This window comes from Pelobates fuscus, chromosome 5 (genome assembly GCF_036172605.1).
Source record: "Pelobates fuscus isolate aPelFus1 chromosome 5, aPelFus1.pri, whole genome shotgun sequence".
Lineage (NCBI taxonomy): Eukaryota > Metazoa > Chordata > Amphibia > Anura > Pelobatidae > Pelobates > Pelobates fuscus.
In genome coordinates this window covers 284,487,419-284,504,776 of record NC_086321.1, presented here as the reverse complement: position 1 = coordinate 284,504,776, position 17,358 = coordinate 284,487,419, and the positions used below count along the sequence as shown (strand labels likewise).

The 17,358-nt window shown below is 42.8% G+C and overlaps 1 protein-coding gene across 1 annotated transcript in view; it reads left to right on the top strand.

The window, feature by feature from the left end:
* XPA (XPA, DNA damage recognition and repair factor) overlaps positions 1-17,358 on the top strand; it is a 41,332-nt gene that overhangs the window by 12,190 nt on the left and 11,784 nt on the right. The window contains exons 4-5 of the mRNA XM_063457301.1: positions 6,408-6,513; positions 12,566-12,731. Coding sequence (XP_063313371.1) covers positions 6,408-6,513; positions 12,566-12,731 — 272 coding nt within the window. The remainder of the gene's footprint in view (positions 1-6,407; positions 6,514-12,565; positions 12,732-17,358) is intronic.

Genomic DNA, 17,358 nt, shown 5'->3' with positions numbered 1-17,358 from the left:
ACCCGGACCTTGCCGACGCCCTATCCCAAAACCACCAAACCGGCCTCCAACAGGCAGATTGGATGTACCTACACCAATGGTACGGCACACAAGGACTTAAACCACTCAGAGACCTCTGCCCCGATAGAACGCCAACGCTACTCGAACAGTTCCGATACCACCAAATAAAAACATACTTCCAATCCCTACCGGGACGTGGGCACCTGCTCAGACCCCTCACCAGCTTTGAACTCCTGTGCGTACACCGAACACACATTCACAGGGGTATCTCGACCCTATACGCCATGCTCAAGATCCAGACTAATGGGGATGTGGTGCTCAGATTCAAGGATCACTGGGAGAAAGACTCGGGAGAGGCCCTTTCCGCACAGGAATGGGACAAGATCTTCACCCTCACACATAAATGCTCTATCAGTTCGAAGTACCAAGAACTGAGCTACAAAATTTTAACTCGCTGGTACAGAACACCCGACATTCTACACCGCATGCGCGAGAACGCTCCAGACACTTGCTGGAGATGCGGCTCAGACATCGGCACACATTTCCACATATAGTGGACGTGCCCCATAATCTCCACGTACTGTGAGAAGATCAGGAGGGAGATAAACAAAATCACAGGCTCAGGGGTACCCCTAGACCCCCTAACAATATTACCACACCCCCACTCCTATAAAGGCATATAAGAAGTTCTAACGCTACCACTGCTCAATGCAGCCAAGTCCCTTATTCCGGCGATGTGGAAACAGAAGGGGGCGCCCACCCTCCAGCAATGGGTGACAAAGGTGGAAGAAATCCACTCAATGGAAACTCTAACGGCAGACCTCCATGGAAGACAGGAGCAATGTGCACTGACCTGGTATCCCTGGGCAACATACCTAGCCAACAGATTAGCAACCTCTAGTGCCCCAGGGGCCCTCAGAAGCCCGAAACACACAAACCTAAACTCACCACCTGCCCCCTTCCCCAGTGTCGACATCTCCTACCCTCCCATACCCCCCATGACTGGACCTCGGACTGTTTCCCCAACGACTAACGCAGACAGTAGAAGGACCATCTATTCACACGGACAGGGCCACATTAGATAAACAAAATCAGAGGCTCAGGGGTACCCCTAGACCCCCTAACGATCTGTCCTGGATCGGATGGTAAGCACACAACAGTTGATTGAACCCAAACAGACACACGAACCTTTAACCACTTACACCAAAACAGGGAAAGGGTAACAGACTAGGAGACATAACACCGGAACCCCGCACTCAACAGATAGAGAGACACAGCTGTAGAACTGAGTAGCATCGGGGGTGGAAACTTGTCCTGACCCGACACAAACACACAGCCTCTCACTCCAGCAACCCAACTGACTGTGGCACAGGCAGAAACCCGGACACACCCCCTAAGACCGACTAGTCCTGCACAAAGACCGACTGCCGGCAACAAGAGCCCAGAGAGCGTAACCGCCACAGCCCGTAGGCTCCACAACGATGAAATAACCGAGGGGTAGCTATACAACCACGGGACGTTGAATACAGACCTTGGTGAAGGTCACCAGTATTATAGATTACATACCGTAAACACAACAGTAAAACATTCGACACAATCGTACTAAGGGCTCATGAGGAGAACAAAAAAAACAAAACAAAAAAAAAAAAGCGGTTACGACTAACATACAGGACTGAGAGGCAGATGGGAACATATGGAGGGGAGGCGACCACAAACAACAAAACAGCAGTGGTCAATTAACGGATAGCCTAACAACCTGACAAGGCCACAGACGCAGGCCTGAACCCAGGCTGGTACACTGGGTAAAACCGACTGTTAGAAGTGCACAGTTTAGCGGCACAGTTTTCCTATATTACAGATGCTGTTGTTGAAAAGGACACAATGTATGGCTTCTCATTGTTACTTGTATTACACATGAAAAAAACAAAACTCTAATTGTGTTTTCTCTCTAGGGTGCCAGTAAGGTATCACTAATTTATTCAATAAAAACTTTAATTGGGAGATTCTTCGGAGGTATTTCATCCGTCAATAATCTTGTTATATTTGGATCTGCATCCCCTATTATAATTCTTAATAGATTATTACCCTGTCCATTCTGAAACAACAGATTACATGCTATAGGGAAAAATACAGATAGTCCAGGAGAGAGCCCCCCCATTTATTTTTAAAACGTATAGGACATCCGTGGAGTTCTGTTACTCCAAATAAAGGATACACACAAAGAGCGTATTTTCTTAAACTCTATAGGCACCAAAATAGGCAGTGTTTGAAATAAATAAAGGACTTTAGGTAGTATCATCATTTTTATAATATACACTCTACCCATCAATGGGGAAAAAAAGGCATCTATTTCTTAAGATCTGCCTATTTTCCCCAGCAAACTTCCATAGTTTAATGTAAGTAGTTATTTAAGTTGTACTGTCAGGTGTATCCCTAAACATGGTGAACCTGTATCTGTCCACTTATATTTATATTCCTTCTGTATTTGCTCTTTTGTTGTTAGGTGTATCCCAACCCCCAATATTTCACACTTATCTGTATTCACTTTAAAATTTGATAAGGCTCCAAATATTTCTAGTTCATTCTGAACATAAGGTAATGTACATAATGGTTCTGAAATCATCAATAGCACATAATCCGTAAAAGCAGCAACCTTTGTTTCTCCCGGTGTATATCTATATCCTTTAATATGTGGATTCCTTCATATAGCCTCAAGAAATGTTTCAAGAGCCAAGCCAAAAAGGAGACAGGGGACACCCCTGGCGTGTACCGTTATTAATATTAAGAGGGGTCGATAATTCGCTATTAATTTAAATATAAGCTGTAGGACCGCTATATAATGTCTGTATCCAGTTGCATATTTTAGGCCCAACTGCTTTTTCAGCATCCATTGCCATTAAAGCTATGGGATTTTTATTTATTGTAGCTCCATGTATAATATTAAGGATCTTATTAGTATTATCTCTTGCTTCACGGCCAGGGACAAAACCCGCTTGATCAGGGTGGATCAGTCCAGACATAAGGGGTTTGAACCTATTTGCTATTAATTTAGAAAATATTTTTCAATCCAAATTGAGTGATATTGGTCTGTAACTACTGCAAAGTTCCGGATCTTTCCCCGTTTTATATATTACTGTGATCACTGCTCTCAGCATTGGAGGTGGGCGAGTAGAGTCTAAAGTTGATCCATTCAATGTCCTAAGAAGGTGTGGTCCTAAAATTTTTTGAAATTGTTCATAATAGCGTGCCGTTAGCCTATCTGGGCCTGGGCTCTTATTAATATATATATATATGATATAGATTATTTTAAGCAAACAAATATGTTTGAATGACTATCTGTTCCTGTCCAAATCTGAGATGATTAAATTGCGTATACGCAGAAGTAAATTCACACTGACACATGCAGTTCAGGTTAAAATAACTTCAGAAAATTTAATGGCATCTGGTTGAAAAGCGGGCTCGCAGACCCTTATAAGAGCAAAATTACATCATCATTGAATATCAAGATAACAATAAATAAACATCATCAATTGGTCTATGTATTAAGTGGTAAGTTAAATGCCCTCCCATCTGTATTAGTAATTGGCTTAGGGATTTGAGTGGCTAGTGGGGCATCCTCCCATCATGGGATGTCGTAATTTCTGACAAGGATGAGACGAGATTCAGTCGCCATTGCTCTTTAGCACGAGGCTCTCTCGATGGGAGGGGGAATCTGGCAGCTAGCCATTTTGAGTACTTGGCACCGTTTTGGGTAGTTAGTGATGTCAGACTCGGGGTCAGGTTCAGGGTCTTTTTTATGAAAGAACATTTCATTAGTGCAGCTTTCTCATGGCCTAGCTATAAAATACATTGTTTCATATTACAGGAACTTGATAATTCCGGTGTTAGTAGAAAATACATTCTCTATTCAGTATTCTAAATGCTGTTAGGAAATCTTGTCATGTAATGAAGTTAAAATGGAGTTAGTACAAAAATTCAATACAGGTTTAATAAAGGTTTTTAATAATTCTACATCATATATATATATAAAAACAAATCCAAGTAAATGGCTGCACTCACGGATTAAAAGTCCAAAGTTTAATGAAAAAAAACGTTTTTTTTTTCATTAAACTTTGGACTTTTAATCCGTGAGTGCAGCCATTTACTTGGATTTGTTTGGATATTGAAGCTATCTTTGGTTGGCACCCGGCTACTAAGGGATACTGGAGCGTGAGTGCAGGAAATATTTTGTTTTTATATATATATATATATATATATATATATATATATATTCTTACATAACACCTGCAAACTCCAAGTCTCAAGAGCATGGGCGTCCGCAGGAATTTTTCCGGGGGGGCATAATTGTAATGCCATCCATGCTTGGCCCCTTTTTGACAGTGTCATGAGGGGGAGGAGCATAGTCATTATCACATAAAGCCAGGATGAATAGCGTTTTCACAACTATTGTGTCAGGAATACATGTTTGTATTCCTGACACTATAGTGTTCCTTTAAGCAAATTAAAGAAACATTCTGGTCACTATAACAACTTCATCTAAATGAAAATGCTATGATGCCAGAAAGCCCCTGGGTGCTCTCTTTCCTTTAAGATGTTAAACCGCTCTCAAATAGTTTAACCCAAAAGGCTTCCTCCAACTCCAGATATAACAGGTCACTCAGTGATATTCGGCTTCTGAAACAGAGTGCAGGAAGTGCAGATTGACGTCAGGCATGGGTGCCGCTGATTGGCTAGAGTGGTCAGTTGACGCTCTAAGCCAATCGCCAGTTCCCGGTTCATAATTTTTTTTTAACTTTTTTATGAATGGGGAGCTACTGATTGGCTTAGAGTGCCAGCTGACCGCTGTAGACAATCAGCGACACCCCTACCCAGCGGCACTCTGTGCTTCCTGACACTTAGTAAATAAAAGTGAACACATTAAAACTGATATATTTTCTTTTTTTTTACCTGGGGAGATGAGAAGGTCCAAAGTTTCCCTGCCAGGCCCAGATACCAAAGCCTTATGATGTGGTGTCTAGAATAAAGTGGAGGGTTCACTTCACTTGTCCTTCCTGCTCCAATCTCCTATTCTTCTTCTTCATTTGACACAGTCTTATTTATCTTCGGACACTGTCTTCTCTCCTCCTTTCCTCCTTCTGCTACTTTACCTTTCTGCTACTTTCTGCTTATTTTGCCCCCTTCTGCTCATTTCTTATTCTGACCCCTTTCTGCTTCTTGCAGACCCTTTCTGCTCCTTCTCCTACTTTACCTTTGTGCTCCTTGCTACCCTTTTCTGCTCCTTCTCTTACTTTACCATTGTGCTCCTTTTTGATTATTTCTGCCCCTTTACCTTTGTGCTTCTTGCAGACCCCTCCTGCTCTTTGCAGACCCTTCCTGCTAATTTCTGCTCCTTCTCCTACTTTACGTTTGTGCTCCTTCTGCCCCTTCCAGCTCATTGCTAACCCTTTCTGCTGCTTGATGTCCATTCCTGCTCATTTCTGTTTCTTCTCCTACTTTAGCTTTGTGCTCCTTCTGTCCCTTCCTGCTCCTTGCTGCCCCTTCCTGCTCCTTGCTGCCCCTTCCTGCTCCTTGCTGCCCCTTCCTGCTCCTTGCTGCCCCTTCCTGCTCTTTGCTGCCCCTTCCTGCTCTTTGCTGCCCCTTCCTGCTCTTTGCTGCCCCTTTCTGCTCTTTGCTGCCCCTTTCTGCTCTTTGCTGCCCCTTTCTGCTCTTTGCTGCCCCTTTCTGCTCTTTGCTGCCCCTTTCTGCTCTTTGCTGCCCCTTTCTGCTCTTTGCTGCCCCTTTCTGCTCTTTGCTGCCCCTTTCTGCTCTTTGCTGCCCCTTCCTGCTCGTTGCTGCCCCTTCCTGCTCGTTGCTGCCCCTTCCTGCTCGTTGCTGCCCCTTCCTGCTCTTTGCTGCCCCTTCCTGCTCCTTGCTGCTCCTTCCTGCTCATTTGTTCCTTTGTGCTCCTTCTCCAACTTTACCTTTTTGTGCTCCTTGCTGTCCCTTCCAGCTCCTTGCTGCTCCTTGATGTCCCTTCCTGCTCATTTCTGTTCCTTCTCCTTTCTGCTCCTTTTCTTACTTTACCTTCCTGCTCCTTGCTGACCCTTCCTGTAGGCTGTCTCCCCCATCCCTCACTTACCTGATCTATAGGCTGCCTCCCCCATCCCTCACTTACCTGATCTATAGGCTGTCCCCCCCCCCCCATCTCTCACTTACTTGATCTGTAGGTGGATCCCCCATCTCTCACTTCCCTGATCTATAGGCTCTCTCCCCCCCCCCATGCCCATGCTCAAGAGTTCAGATTGACTCTGAGTGTGGATATGTGTGTACCACAGGTAGTTTTGGTTCCCAAACTCCCTTTGTTAAACATAAATGCACCATGTTTGAATGTTTACTGCATCTTTTAAATTTCCATTCTCTTATTCCAGGTCCTGTTCTTGAGACTGATTATCTAAATTGTGAGGAATGTGCCAAAGAATTCATGGATTCTTATTTGAGCAATAATTTTGATCTTTCTGTATGCGATAACTGCAGGTAATACAATACATATTTTCTATATTTGTGCGGGTTTGAGTCTAATTAGTGTGTGTGTGTATGTATGTGTGTGTGTATATATATTTCATGACCATGGTAGCACTATTACTTATATAATAGTATATTTAATATACATACATATGAGGAAAATTGTATTCATTTACTTATATGTGTGTGTTTGTGAAACTCATATGTGAATATATATAACATTTTATTTTTGTGTACACATATACTCTGTAAAAGGGGGATCTTGAAAAGTGTGTGTATATGTATATATTTGTGCTCGGAATTTAATAGGTTATGGAATGTATAAGAAGATGCATAGTTGGTTGAGGTGTGCCGAAACCAACAAACGAGTAGGCCTGTAATAAAAGAGGGCCCACAAGTGTGATAATGTAATATATGGTGCGTGGGGTCAAACAGCTTGAACGGCAGAGGTGAGTAGGGGCCATAACTCCTCCCACAAATTCAGGCCTAATGGCCTTTTAACTTGTGCTCAGAATTTAATAGGTTATGGAATGTATAAGAAGATGCATAGTTGGTTGAGGTATGCCGAAATCAACAAATGAGTAGGCCTGTAATAAAAGAGGGCAAAAGAGGAGGATGCAAAAAAAAAAACACACACACTTTATTGCTTGTTATAATGCTAGACATCTAAATGCTTGTCGAAGTGGTATCTACCTGGCATACAACAGTAAACTCCCTAGGTCTAAGAAAGCCATAGAAAGCGATAAAAATGGTGGCGTTGATGACAGAGTTTGTATGGTAATCGAAAGGGGATTTGTCTAGTAGGTCGCTGAGTAGTCTAAAGATAGGCCCATAAATGGGCAGTCTGCTAGTTGCAGGGGGGGACTGTTACTTTATGAATAGGATGTTCTTAATTGGGTATGATGCTAGAAAAGGTGTGTGATTAGGAAAGTTGGTGAGAACGTGTTGCTGTACCCCTGTGTGGTAAAGCTTAATGGTGTGAGATAATTTGAGGTGTAGGTGACAGAAGGAGGCAAAAGCCTACATGGTTTTAATAGAGAAATCTTCTTGTAGGTGAAACTCTGCGGAGAACTTGTTGAAAATGGTCAGTGCCCTTGCGTATGTGGTAGTGGTGTTGGGTGAGAGTGTTTGGTGCGTGAGTGCTTGAGCGTCGCGTAGTAGCTCAGTTAGTCCATTAGTAACTTGTGAAAAGATGGTAGGTGGTGGGCAGTAGGGAGTGCCTGGAAGAACACCTGAAAATGAGAGCATGAAAGAGTGTCAGCAGCTGTGTTACGAATACCAGGAATGTGTTTGCAGACAAGGTGAAACTGATCAGTTGCTTCTAGCCAAGTCAGCTTGCATACCAACCTCATGATGGTTAGAGAGGAGGACCGCCCCTTGTTTATAATTTTGCAGGCTGCTGAATTGTCAGAGCAGCATTTGACTGCCTTGCCGGTCCATAGATGGCCCCATGTATGAGCAGCATAAGGAACAAGGAGGACGTTTCTCTAAAGGCTGGCAAGGCATCCGTCTCATTGGGCTAGTTATCCCTAAACCAGTGGTTGCCAAATATAGCTGCAAACCCGGTGTGTGCTGCTGCGTCAGTGTAAATTGTAGGGGAAAGATCGAATAGCGGGGAAATGAACAGGGAGACTTCGTTCCACTCGGACAAGAAGTTCCACCACATGTGCAAATCTGCCCTGGCTGGATCCTTTAAGATAATTGGGCAGAAGTCGGGCACCCCATGGAGTAGACACAGTAGCCTAGGGACTAATGATCTGCCCTGTGGAATGACCCGCATTGCGAAGTTAAGGGACCCCAACAAGGACTGGAGTCCCTTTTTGGTGCACGTATCACTCCGCAGGAACAGACTGATTTCGTCTCTAATGCGGGTCAATTTCTCTGGTGGTAGGCTGGCTTGAAATGACTGTGTCCAAAACGATGCCCAGAAAGACTAGCTTTGTTGTGGGCCCGAGTGTTTTGCTTTGGTGACAGGGGCACCCCTAGTGCAGTGAAGATGGATGTGGTGCTGTAAATGCTACCAGGTGCGTGGGAGCCTGGTCCTACCAACAAAAAATCTTCTAATTAGTGAATCATAGACGGACACCAGACTATGTTGAGGAGCAGCCAGCAGAGTGTTTACGCGAATATGTCAAAAAGCTTAGGGCTGCTCCTAGACCCAAAAGTGAGCCGGGTAGAAAAATAGTACCTGTCCCGCCATTTAACACAGTGTAAGTGCCATAGTGAGGGGTGAATGGGTAAAAGCTTGAAGGCATTTGTGATTTCGGTTTTGCTTAGCCATGCCTTGCTGCCTGCTAAGATGATGGCTTGCATAGCGTTATCAATTTTAGCATATTGTAATGAAAACTTCTCAGCAGGTTTGAGAGAGTTTATGCCCATGTGTGTGCTAAGAATGAGGCGCTGAGAGGTCAATTATCAATCTTTTTTTTATTTGAGGATTTATGTACAGCTACCCTGGTGGGGTTTGTACGCCAGGATGAGAAGGGGGGTAATGCGAATGGGCCAATCATGAAACCTGCCTGAGTTTCTGTGGACAGGAGGTGGTCCACCGTGAGAGGGTCATTAGAGACTGACAGCAGGTTTGGGCATTTGAGTGTGCCTGTGGGAATGGCAATGAGGCCCGTGTGAAAACCATGTGTAAATCCTGACACCAAAAATTCCACCAAATGCTTGGCTGGGTGGGAACGGAGGTAGTAGGCCATGACATCTATATTGACCTCGGTCAGTCATTTCTTTAGGGAAAGTCTGGCTGGGCACATGGCCTTGGTATGCACTCTGAAACAAATGGAGCAGACGTGCAACATCCTGCATGCGCTGAAGCTGCATGCGCCAGCATTAAAAGTGTTGCACACCTGCGCCTTCCCCAGAAACGCAATGGGTCTGCCCAGCTTGTCCCGCCTTCTTGCCTAGTGTGTGAGGTGAAATAGTGGTGAGAAGATGAAGGGTCTGCCTCACAAGGGCACAAATCTGTGGAGTGGGACGTAGAGCTACAAGCGGCACAGGACGGGGGCCTCAATCTGGCAAAGTGTCGGCAGAACAACTCTGTGTCCATCTGGCACCAGTCAATTCTGATGTTAAATTGGGCCAGATGAGTTGCTGCCTTGGCCGACACGGACCTGTGGTAATCGTAAAAAGAGGACCCCCCGTACTTTATGCCTAGGTCCTAGTTTTCTAGAACATCCTGCGAGGCAATGAGGAGGGAAACTAATTTAACATCCTTCCCTTCCAGTATTTCTTTTTTAATGGACGCTGGGATGAAGTGAGCGGGTGAGACATGGGGTAGTGGTGGTGGGTGGGCAGGCAACTGGGCAGGTTAGGGATTACCAGGGGAACACCTGAAGGACCTGGTAGGTCACCTGGGGTGGCAATGGTTGATTCCACCTTTGACAGTCTATTATTCAGGGTCTGGAGGTTGGCCAGTATGGCTGTCAGGGTTTCCTGGGTAGCTATAGAGGTGCTGGTAGACGGCCCTTGTGAGCTAGTGCCAGGCCTAGGGTCGCTGGCCTGAGCTGTCAATAGCCTATAAAGCTCTGCCTTCCTGAGTCTTAGCTCTGCTGCAGTTTTTGGGATAGTCCATGAACTCAGGGACCTGGGGGTAGAGGGGGTGAGGGATACTTCTGGGGACCCAGGCCTGGCTGGCGTGCAGGGTACTTCATCCAATGGTAGGTCATCGATAGGAATGGATTCTTGTGACATTCTGAAAAAGGAATAATGAATTAATATAGTAGGGGGGTGGGAAGGAAGAACAAGACCTTCGCAGAACTGGCTTGCTGACTAGTGCCGAGGCAAAAAACGTAACTATAGCCAAGTGACAGGTGAGTCCCTGCTAATGCCAAGTTGCGGTGAGAGGCTCTACCTATGATTTGGACTGAGGGAATTTGTGGCCCGATACGTGGTGGCGGGATGTTGGCCTCTCAATAACAATAAAAGATTCAAATACGTGCGGCCGTGACCCGGGAAGCCTTGGCTTTAGCCCTAAAGGAGGGCGAGCGAAGCAGCTTACTATGATTTTGGCCGTAGGGCAGAACCTTCATAGTGAGGTGAGGAGTAGGCCTCGCATGACTGGTTAACTTACTTTGAATTGCTACGGTCTGCACCTATCCCTGTATGCCAGTTCTCTAATCCTGGTGGTTCTTGTCTCATAACAAGGTGACTGAAAACATGTAGATACTAACCTTGAGGATTTGTCTTTCAGCTTATAGCGTGATACAATAATTCATAGATGCAAATTGCCCCGAAAGAATATACTGGTCCGGCCAAGGTATCCTATGGGTAAGATAGAGGCTAGTGGGCCTTGAGCGTGCCACTGTTATGCATGATGTACATAAAGGTGGCCAAACGTATGGAAAAGAGTGTACAAATGCTACTGTAAAGTGAGAACCCGTGTAAGATGAGGGACCTGAACGTTGGTCCATACATAGAGACAAGCCCCTGATTACCATAATTTTGGGAATGTAATGAAGGAAGGCTGAGTGAGGCCTTGACGAGAAATCGTAATCGTAGTGAGTCGGATTAAGAATACCTTGAACTGAATGACAGGATACCAGGCTAGCAGTCGGTTGTTGAAAGCGTAGTAACGCGAAGAGTCTACGATAATGACACAGGGCTAGGCAATAAGTGTAGAAACGACAAGACACGTGATGCACAGTCATTATTTTTTTGTGCAGAAAAAAGGGGGGTGGGAGTGCTACTTGATCCATCTAATTTGAGCAATAGAATGATTTCCAGAATGGTCCGTAATCAGAAATGCCTATTAGCAGCAAAAATAAGCATAGCAGATCATTGGAAATGTAACGTTCCCCTACCCTGGAAGAAGTTATCAATAAAGTTGATATTCCTTGCCAAATGAAAAAGATGGCCCTTAGAATCAAATGGAAGGAGACAACGCATAATAAGCAATGGAACAACTGTGTTTTGGCAAAGACCTCTGCCTTTTGCATACTCCGTAATGGGAAAACAAAATTATAATTTTCAACATACTTTTACTGAATGGGACATATCAAGAGTAAGAGAATGCCAATCCTACTAATCAGGCCTTAGATATCTGCCTAAATTGGTTGATGAAGACAAGTGTAGTATGAAAATCCCAGATATCCCCAGTTACCTTTCTTCCGCACCCCCCCCCCCATTGTTCTTTTTTCACATCTCGGACGTGCTCATCTGCCACACATTTTTTTTGTCTCTTAGTCTCTGTGTTACTTCTTAACATCTCTTAAGTTCATTATTGTATTAAGGTCAGAACGGTGCACCCATTGGGTCACAAGATGTGAGGATGCAATGCAGGGTGCAGATTCAAGACATGTATTAAACGTAATAATATCAATGTATAACATGTATTAGATCGAATATGTATACATGTTACCTATCTGCACTTTTATTATCGATAAATTGCTTGATGTACAAATCTATTGTGGACCCGACTTTAAACAGCTTGTGTTGAAATGTTTCAAACTGCATTTCCTGAACAGTCATGTTTGTTGCATTTTTTTAAATTCTATTTGTAAAACTTCAATAAAAATTGAAACATAAGAAATAAAATCTTGTATCATATTTTTAGGTCCATTTTTGGACAAAAATGTGAAAATCACATTAAATTCCTGACATGAGAGCTGTCTGTGCTTTTACCTGTACATCTACCAGACGGTCAGGGATGCAAGCATTATAATCAACTCTAGGATGTGTTGACTTGTTCAGTTCCCCAAGCCAATTTATGCAACTTTAGAAATATATGTCTCTTTATTAACGCTATCTTTCATTTTTTTCCATATACATTTTGCCGTAAGTAAATGTTTATTTCAGGAGTTTTGTTTATATTTATCATGCAGTCAATCGGTAGTGGCTAGGATAAAAAGTGTGCACTAGACTTGTAGGGACAACTTTCAGTGCATGATAAGGGTGGCATTCACTCACTGGTTCTCGGTGCAGCCGCTATCTGAAAGTGGCACAACGCAATTCTACCACATTAGTCCTTCGTTCACTTGACACCAGCATTATGTTTTTAAATGACTGTAAATTATGTAATATGTGTGTAATAAATGTCTCTTGCTCATTGACTCCTGTTTAGAGACAGCGAAGAAAAACACAAACTTGTGACACGAACTGAAGCAAAACAGGAATACCTCCTTAAAGATTGTGATATTGATAAGCGAGAACCTGTCCTGAAATACGTTTTGAGAAAAAACCCTCACAATTCTCATTGGGGTGACATGAAACTTTACCTAAAAACACAGGTATGGCAACTCAACCATCAAAGAGACAAGGGCTACCTGTTTGTGCGCTCAATTTTTGTTCATAAATCTATCATATAACTGGAAATTGCATTTGTGAGAAAGTAGGAATATTGATAGGGTGCATTCAAATTGCCTCAGTTGTTGGGTGAAAGCAAGGTGAATTATGGGAGAAGGTATATGTAACGGTTAAAGCAATGTAGCTGGCAAAGCTTCAGGAGGCTAGTAGCATTATGTACTTGTGGAGAGATGAACCGTCAGAGCTCATCTCACTGTCAAATATTTACATTTAACACATACACTTTTGAAGTTTATAATGGACCCTTATGTCTTTTTGTCATATGGGATACAAATATACAAGGTAAGAGCTTACAAAGTTGAAGTATATTTTACAAATGTATAATTTTGTCTAATTAGTTTCATCTCTTGCACTTTTGTGTGGTAAACAAAGATCACCCAAGCTAAATTTATTACAATGTTATTTATTTTACAGCATTCATAAAAAAGATAAGACGTTTGTTTTTGCCCTTAGTTATTTGCCAGCATTAGTGTTTTGGTTAAAAAAAAAAAAAAAAAAAGTCTATCAATGGGTTAAACCATAATGAACAAATTTACAACCTTGTTACTTTCAGCTAGAAGGCACAATTTCTTTTTTTAATATTTATATTTCTTTATTACAAGAACAAGTGTTGGGTAACGTTTTACTGGTATACAAGTTTAGCCCTTTTAATTTATAACCGTACAATATAGATAGTTCAAAAGAGTTAATACATTCAAATTTTTATTAGTTGGGTTATAATTATTAGACCATTGAATGTTTTACATGAGTGTAGTGAGAAATCCTTTCATACATCAAACAAACAAACAAAAAAATGGGGATAGAGGGGGGATTTCCCTTCTGGGTTGCAAGGACTAGGGGGAACGCTAGGGTACTGGAACGCAGTTGTATTTTGTTCACGGATTCCAAATTTCATTTTACCATTCAAATTCCCCATTTGATGCGTAAAATCCACGTTCCATTCTATAGTGGAATTCTATTTGATTGTGTATCTCCTGCCAATTCGGTGGTCTTATTGTTTTCCATTGCCTTGCTATACATATCTTAGTGGCCATAATGTACAATTACATTTTCTGTAGTTTATTACTGGTAGGAAGAATTTCTGGAGAGAGAGTCTAGATATCTGGAAACAGATTTTTAAGAAGATTACATAGACTTGTTTTTAATGGATTCAACAATGTGCACTCCCACCAAATATGATAAATGTTACCTACTTCTGATAAACATCTCCAGCATAGATTTGAGTTCAGGTTAGAAATTCTATGCATTCTTTGGGGAACCATATACCAACGATAGATTAGTTTATTGTGTAGTTCCTCTAATATTATGCTATGTATATTTTGTGTGACAAGAGCTAGCTATTCCACTCATCCAGTCATCCAATGTGAACAACTTATTCAAGTTTTTTTAAGTATAGGAGTGGATTTAGGAGTAAGTTCCATACTATTTAATTGATCTCAATATCTGCCCTTTTTTCCTTGAATGTGATACAAAATCTTCAGAAATATGATGCTGTCAGAATCTGTGTTTTATGTAAGTTAATTTTTTAGTTAGCGTATATACTATACTGGTTAATGAGTCTCAAAGCATCTGGAATCAAAGCCAATGAATGGGTCCGTGAGGGAGAGGAGCACGTCGTCAGCAAAGCGGGTTATCTTGTGTTTCACAGGGCCAACCGAGACTTCCCTAACTTGATTTCCTCATCATTATGGCCAATGGTTCAATCGTTAATATATACAACAGTAGTGCACCCCTTTCTAGTGCCATTGCAGATGGGAAAGCTGTCTGATTCATAATTAGGACCTTTGCACTTGGATTTGAATAAAGATTTGTGAAGAAAATAGACTTATGTTCTGTATTTTCTTCTTTAATTCGTGACTTTCTGCTGTATTTCGTTATTTTGGATTTATTGGTTCGGTAGATTAAACTGCCGAACACCGACCACCCTCCCGGCTCATTATCTTCAAAAGGAACCGTCTATTAAGCGCTCTCTGGACGGCTGCCATTTGTATAGCCGAATGCCACGTGGAAGATAAAACATCGGCCATCTTGTTTTCACGAATGGAGGCAGCGGGACTTGGTCGTTGAGTGTCTGGAACTAAAATCGGACACTCAACTTACTGAACACCGCTGAAACATACGAACGCCTGCTTCCTTTTGTTGCCGAACAGCTTGGAGAGCGCCATTCGGTAGTTTGATTCATACAAATACTGGGAACAATCGCTCCTATGAGCCAGGAGGCTCCATTCATGTTTTTATTTGTTTTTATGCTGTTTTCTGAATTGACCGACCGCACACACTGAATTCTTGGAACTGTTTTGGGCAGGAGCCTTGTGTGCGGTCAGTGAACTAAGACTTCCACACTTTTTGAGAACCCCTGAACCGATCTGGGTGAAATTTGAATATGTTGTTATCCCAGATCGGGGCTATCAGGGGATATGTCATTTGTGGGGATACCTTGTGTATAAAGGGGTGTTCCAAGTTTTGGGGAAATTGTGTGCCCTCTGCCTGGAGATAATTGGGTTATTCCTTAACTTATCTCATTGTCTCCCAGGCAGAGAAAGGGAGGGTTTTACTGTAATTCTGTGTTATGATTGGTTGTTCCTTTTATTTATTGTGGGAGGTCCTCTTGCACAAGGATTTCCATAAAAGCCGGTGTGGCATCAATAAAACATTATTCCTGTTTTACCCTTCATGAAGTCTAGGCTCATGCTTGGGTAACCTTTTATTTGCTGGGTAGATTCGTCTTGGAAGCTGCATTCATCTACATTGTTCCTCTACACCCTAACTGCAACTATAATCACTTATACGCAGCTATTGGGAAAGGAATAGAAGAACTCAATATCATAACCACTGAGGTTCTTAACAAGATTCATTATAATGTTCCAATTATGTTATTTTTCTCAAGAACCTGCTCGAGGAAGTTCTTGCTGACCCTGTCGAAAGCCTTCTCGGCACCTAAGGCTTATAATACTGAGCTAATTTGTTGTGCATTTAATCTGTGTAAAGGGTTGGGTATGCGACGATTGTGATTAGACGTGCTCCTTCCCCTCACAAACCCTGACTGGTCACAATGAACTATACTAGGTATAACAAGGCTAAATCGGTCGGCCAGAATTTTAGAGTATATTTTTATATCAACATTTATAAGTGATATAGGTCTATAATTAGAAGTTACGGATGGATCTTTGCCGGGTTTTAGTATCGGGACCAGTGTGGCTTGTAACTGCTCTCGTGGTATTGTTTCATTATTACATATTTCAATAAACTTTTTCCATAATTATCACATTTTTGTATAGAAGAGGGCAGTAAAGCCATCTGGGCCAGGTGCCTTGCCCATATTTATTTATTTATTTATTTTTACTGGATTCTATAATCTCAGATAATGAAAAGGGAGTATTCAACAAATCTAATTTAAATTGGGTAATCTTTGGGAGATTAAGTCGTTCTAGAAGTTCAGCTGCAACTTGTGGTGATTTTCCAAATTGTATAAAGATTTATAATATTTTAAGAATGTTTAAGCTACATCTTTTGGAATTAAATATGTGGTACCATCTACCAAGATCTGTTTTATTATCTTATTTTTTAATTATATTGCAATCTTTTAGTTAATTATTTACGTCATATAGATTTATGTGAAAGGGGTTGTTCTGGAGAAGGGATTTCTTCATCTGATTGGTCATATATCCGTGCTCCTTCAAGTTCCTTTGAATCAATGTTCAAGGATCTTCGTTGATTCAACTGGATAGATGAGCTGGTCTCAGAAGGCTGAACAGAGGAGAGATACGTCTACCGGACCTTAGAATGGCCGGACTCGACGTATATAGGAGAAGTACAGAGTCAGGAACAATCCGAGGTCAAGGGCACAAAGAGACAGCGTAAACGAGGACAAGCCGGGGTCTGGTACACAGGAAAAAGCAAGCCGGCAAACAGAACAGACAAGGATAAAGCGAAAACGAAGTCAGAATACAAAGCCACGGTCAAGTACGGAGGAACACAACTGAACACAACAAGCGCTAAAGGGAACTGTAGCAGAAACCACGATAGGGCAAGGAACTAAGGGAAAAGGGTAAGTATAAATAGGTTCAAAACTAATGTGATTGGCTCCTGTCACTTCCACACCCCCAAAAGGTAAGTGTATGGGGTGTGTGGGATGACAGGGGCCAATGGGAGCCTTTTGGCAATTTAGGCTCCCACTGTCTCTTTAAGAGTGCGCCCGAGACTCGCGGCGCGCTCTTAGATTCAGGCGGGACATGTGACCGCATCTCGCGGTCACTGCCCGCCTTCCTGTCTGAAGCGTCGGATGAGCCGCGCGCGGCTCGTGCAGCCGCAGGACCGCGCGCGGCTTGAAGAGAGGACCGCGGCCGGCCCCTGGGAAAGGTGAGTAACGCTACAGTACCCCCCCCGAGGACACGCCCTCCGGGCGGGCAGGACTAGGTCGGGCAGGAAAACGTGAATGGAAAGAACGCACAAGGCGGGGAGCATGAACAGCATCAGCAGAAATCCAACTGCGCTCCTCAGGCCCATAACCCTTCCAATGTACCAAGTACTGAAGCCGACCCCTAAGGAAAC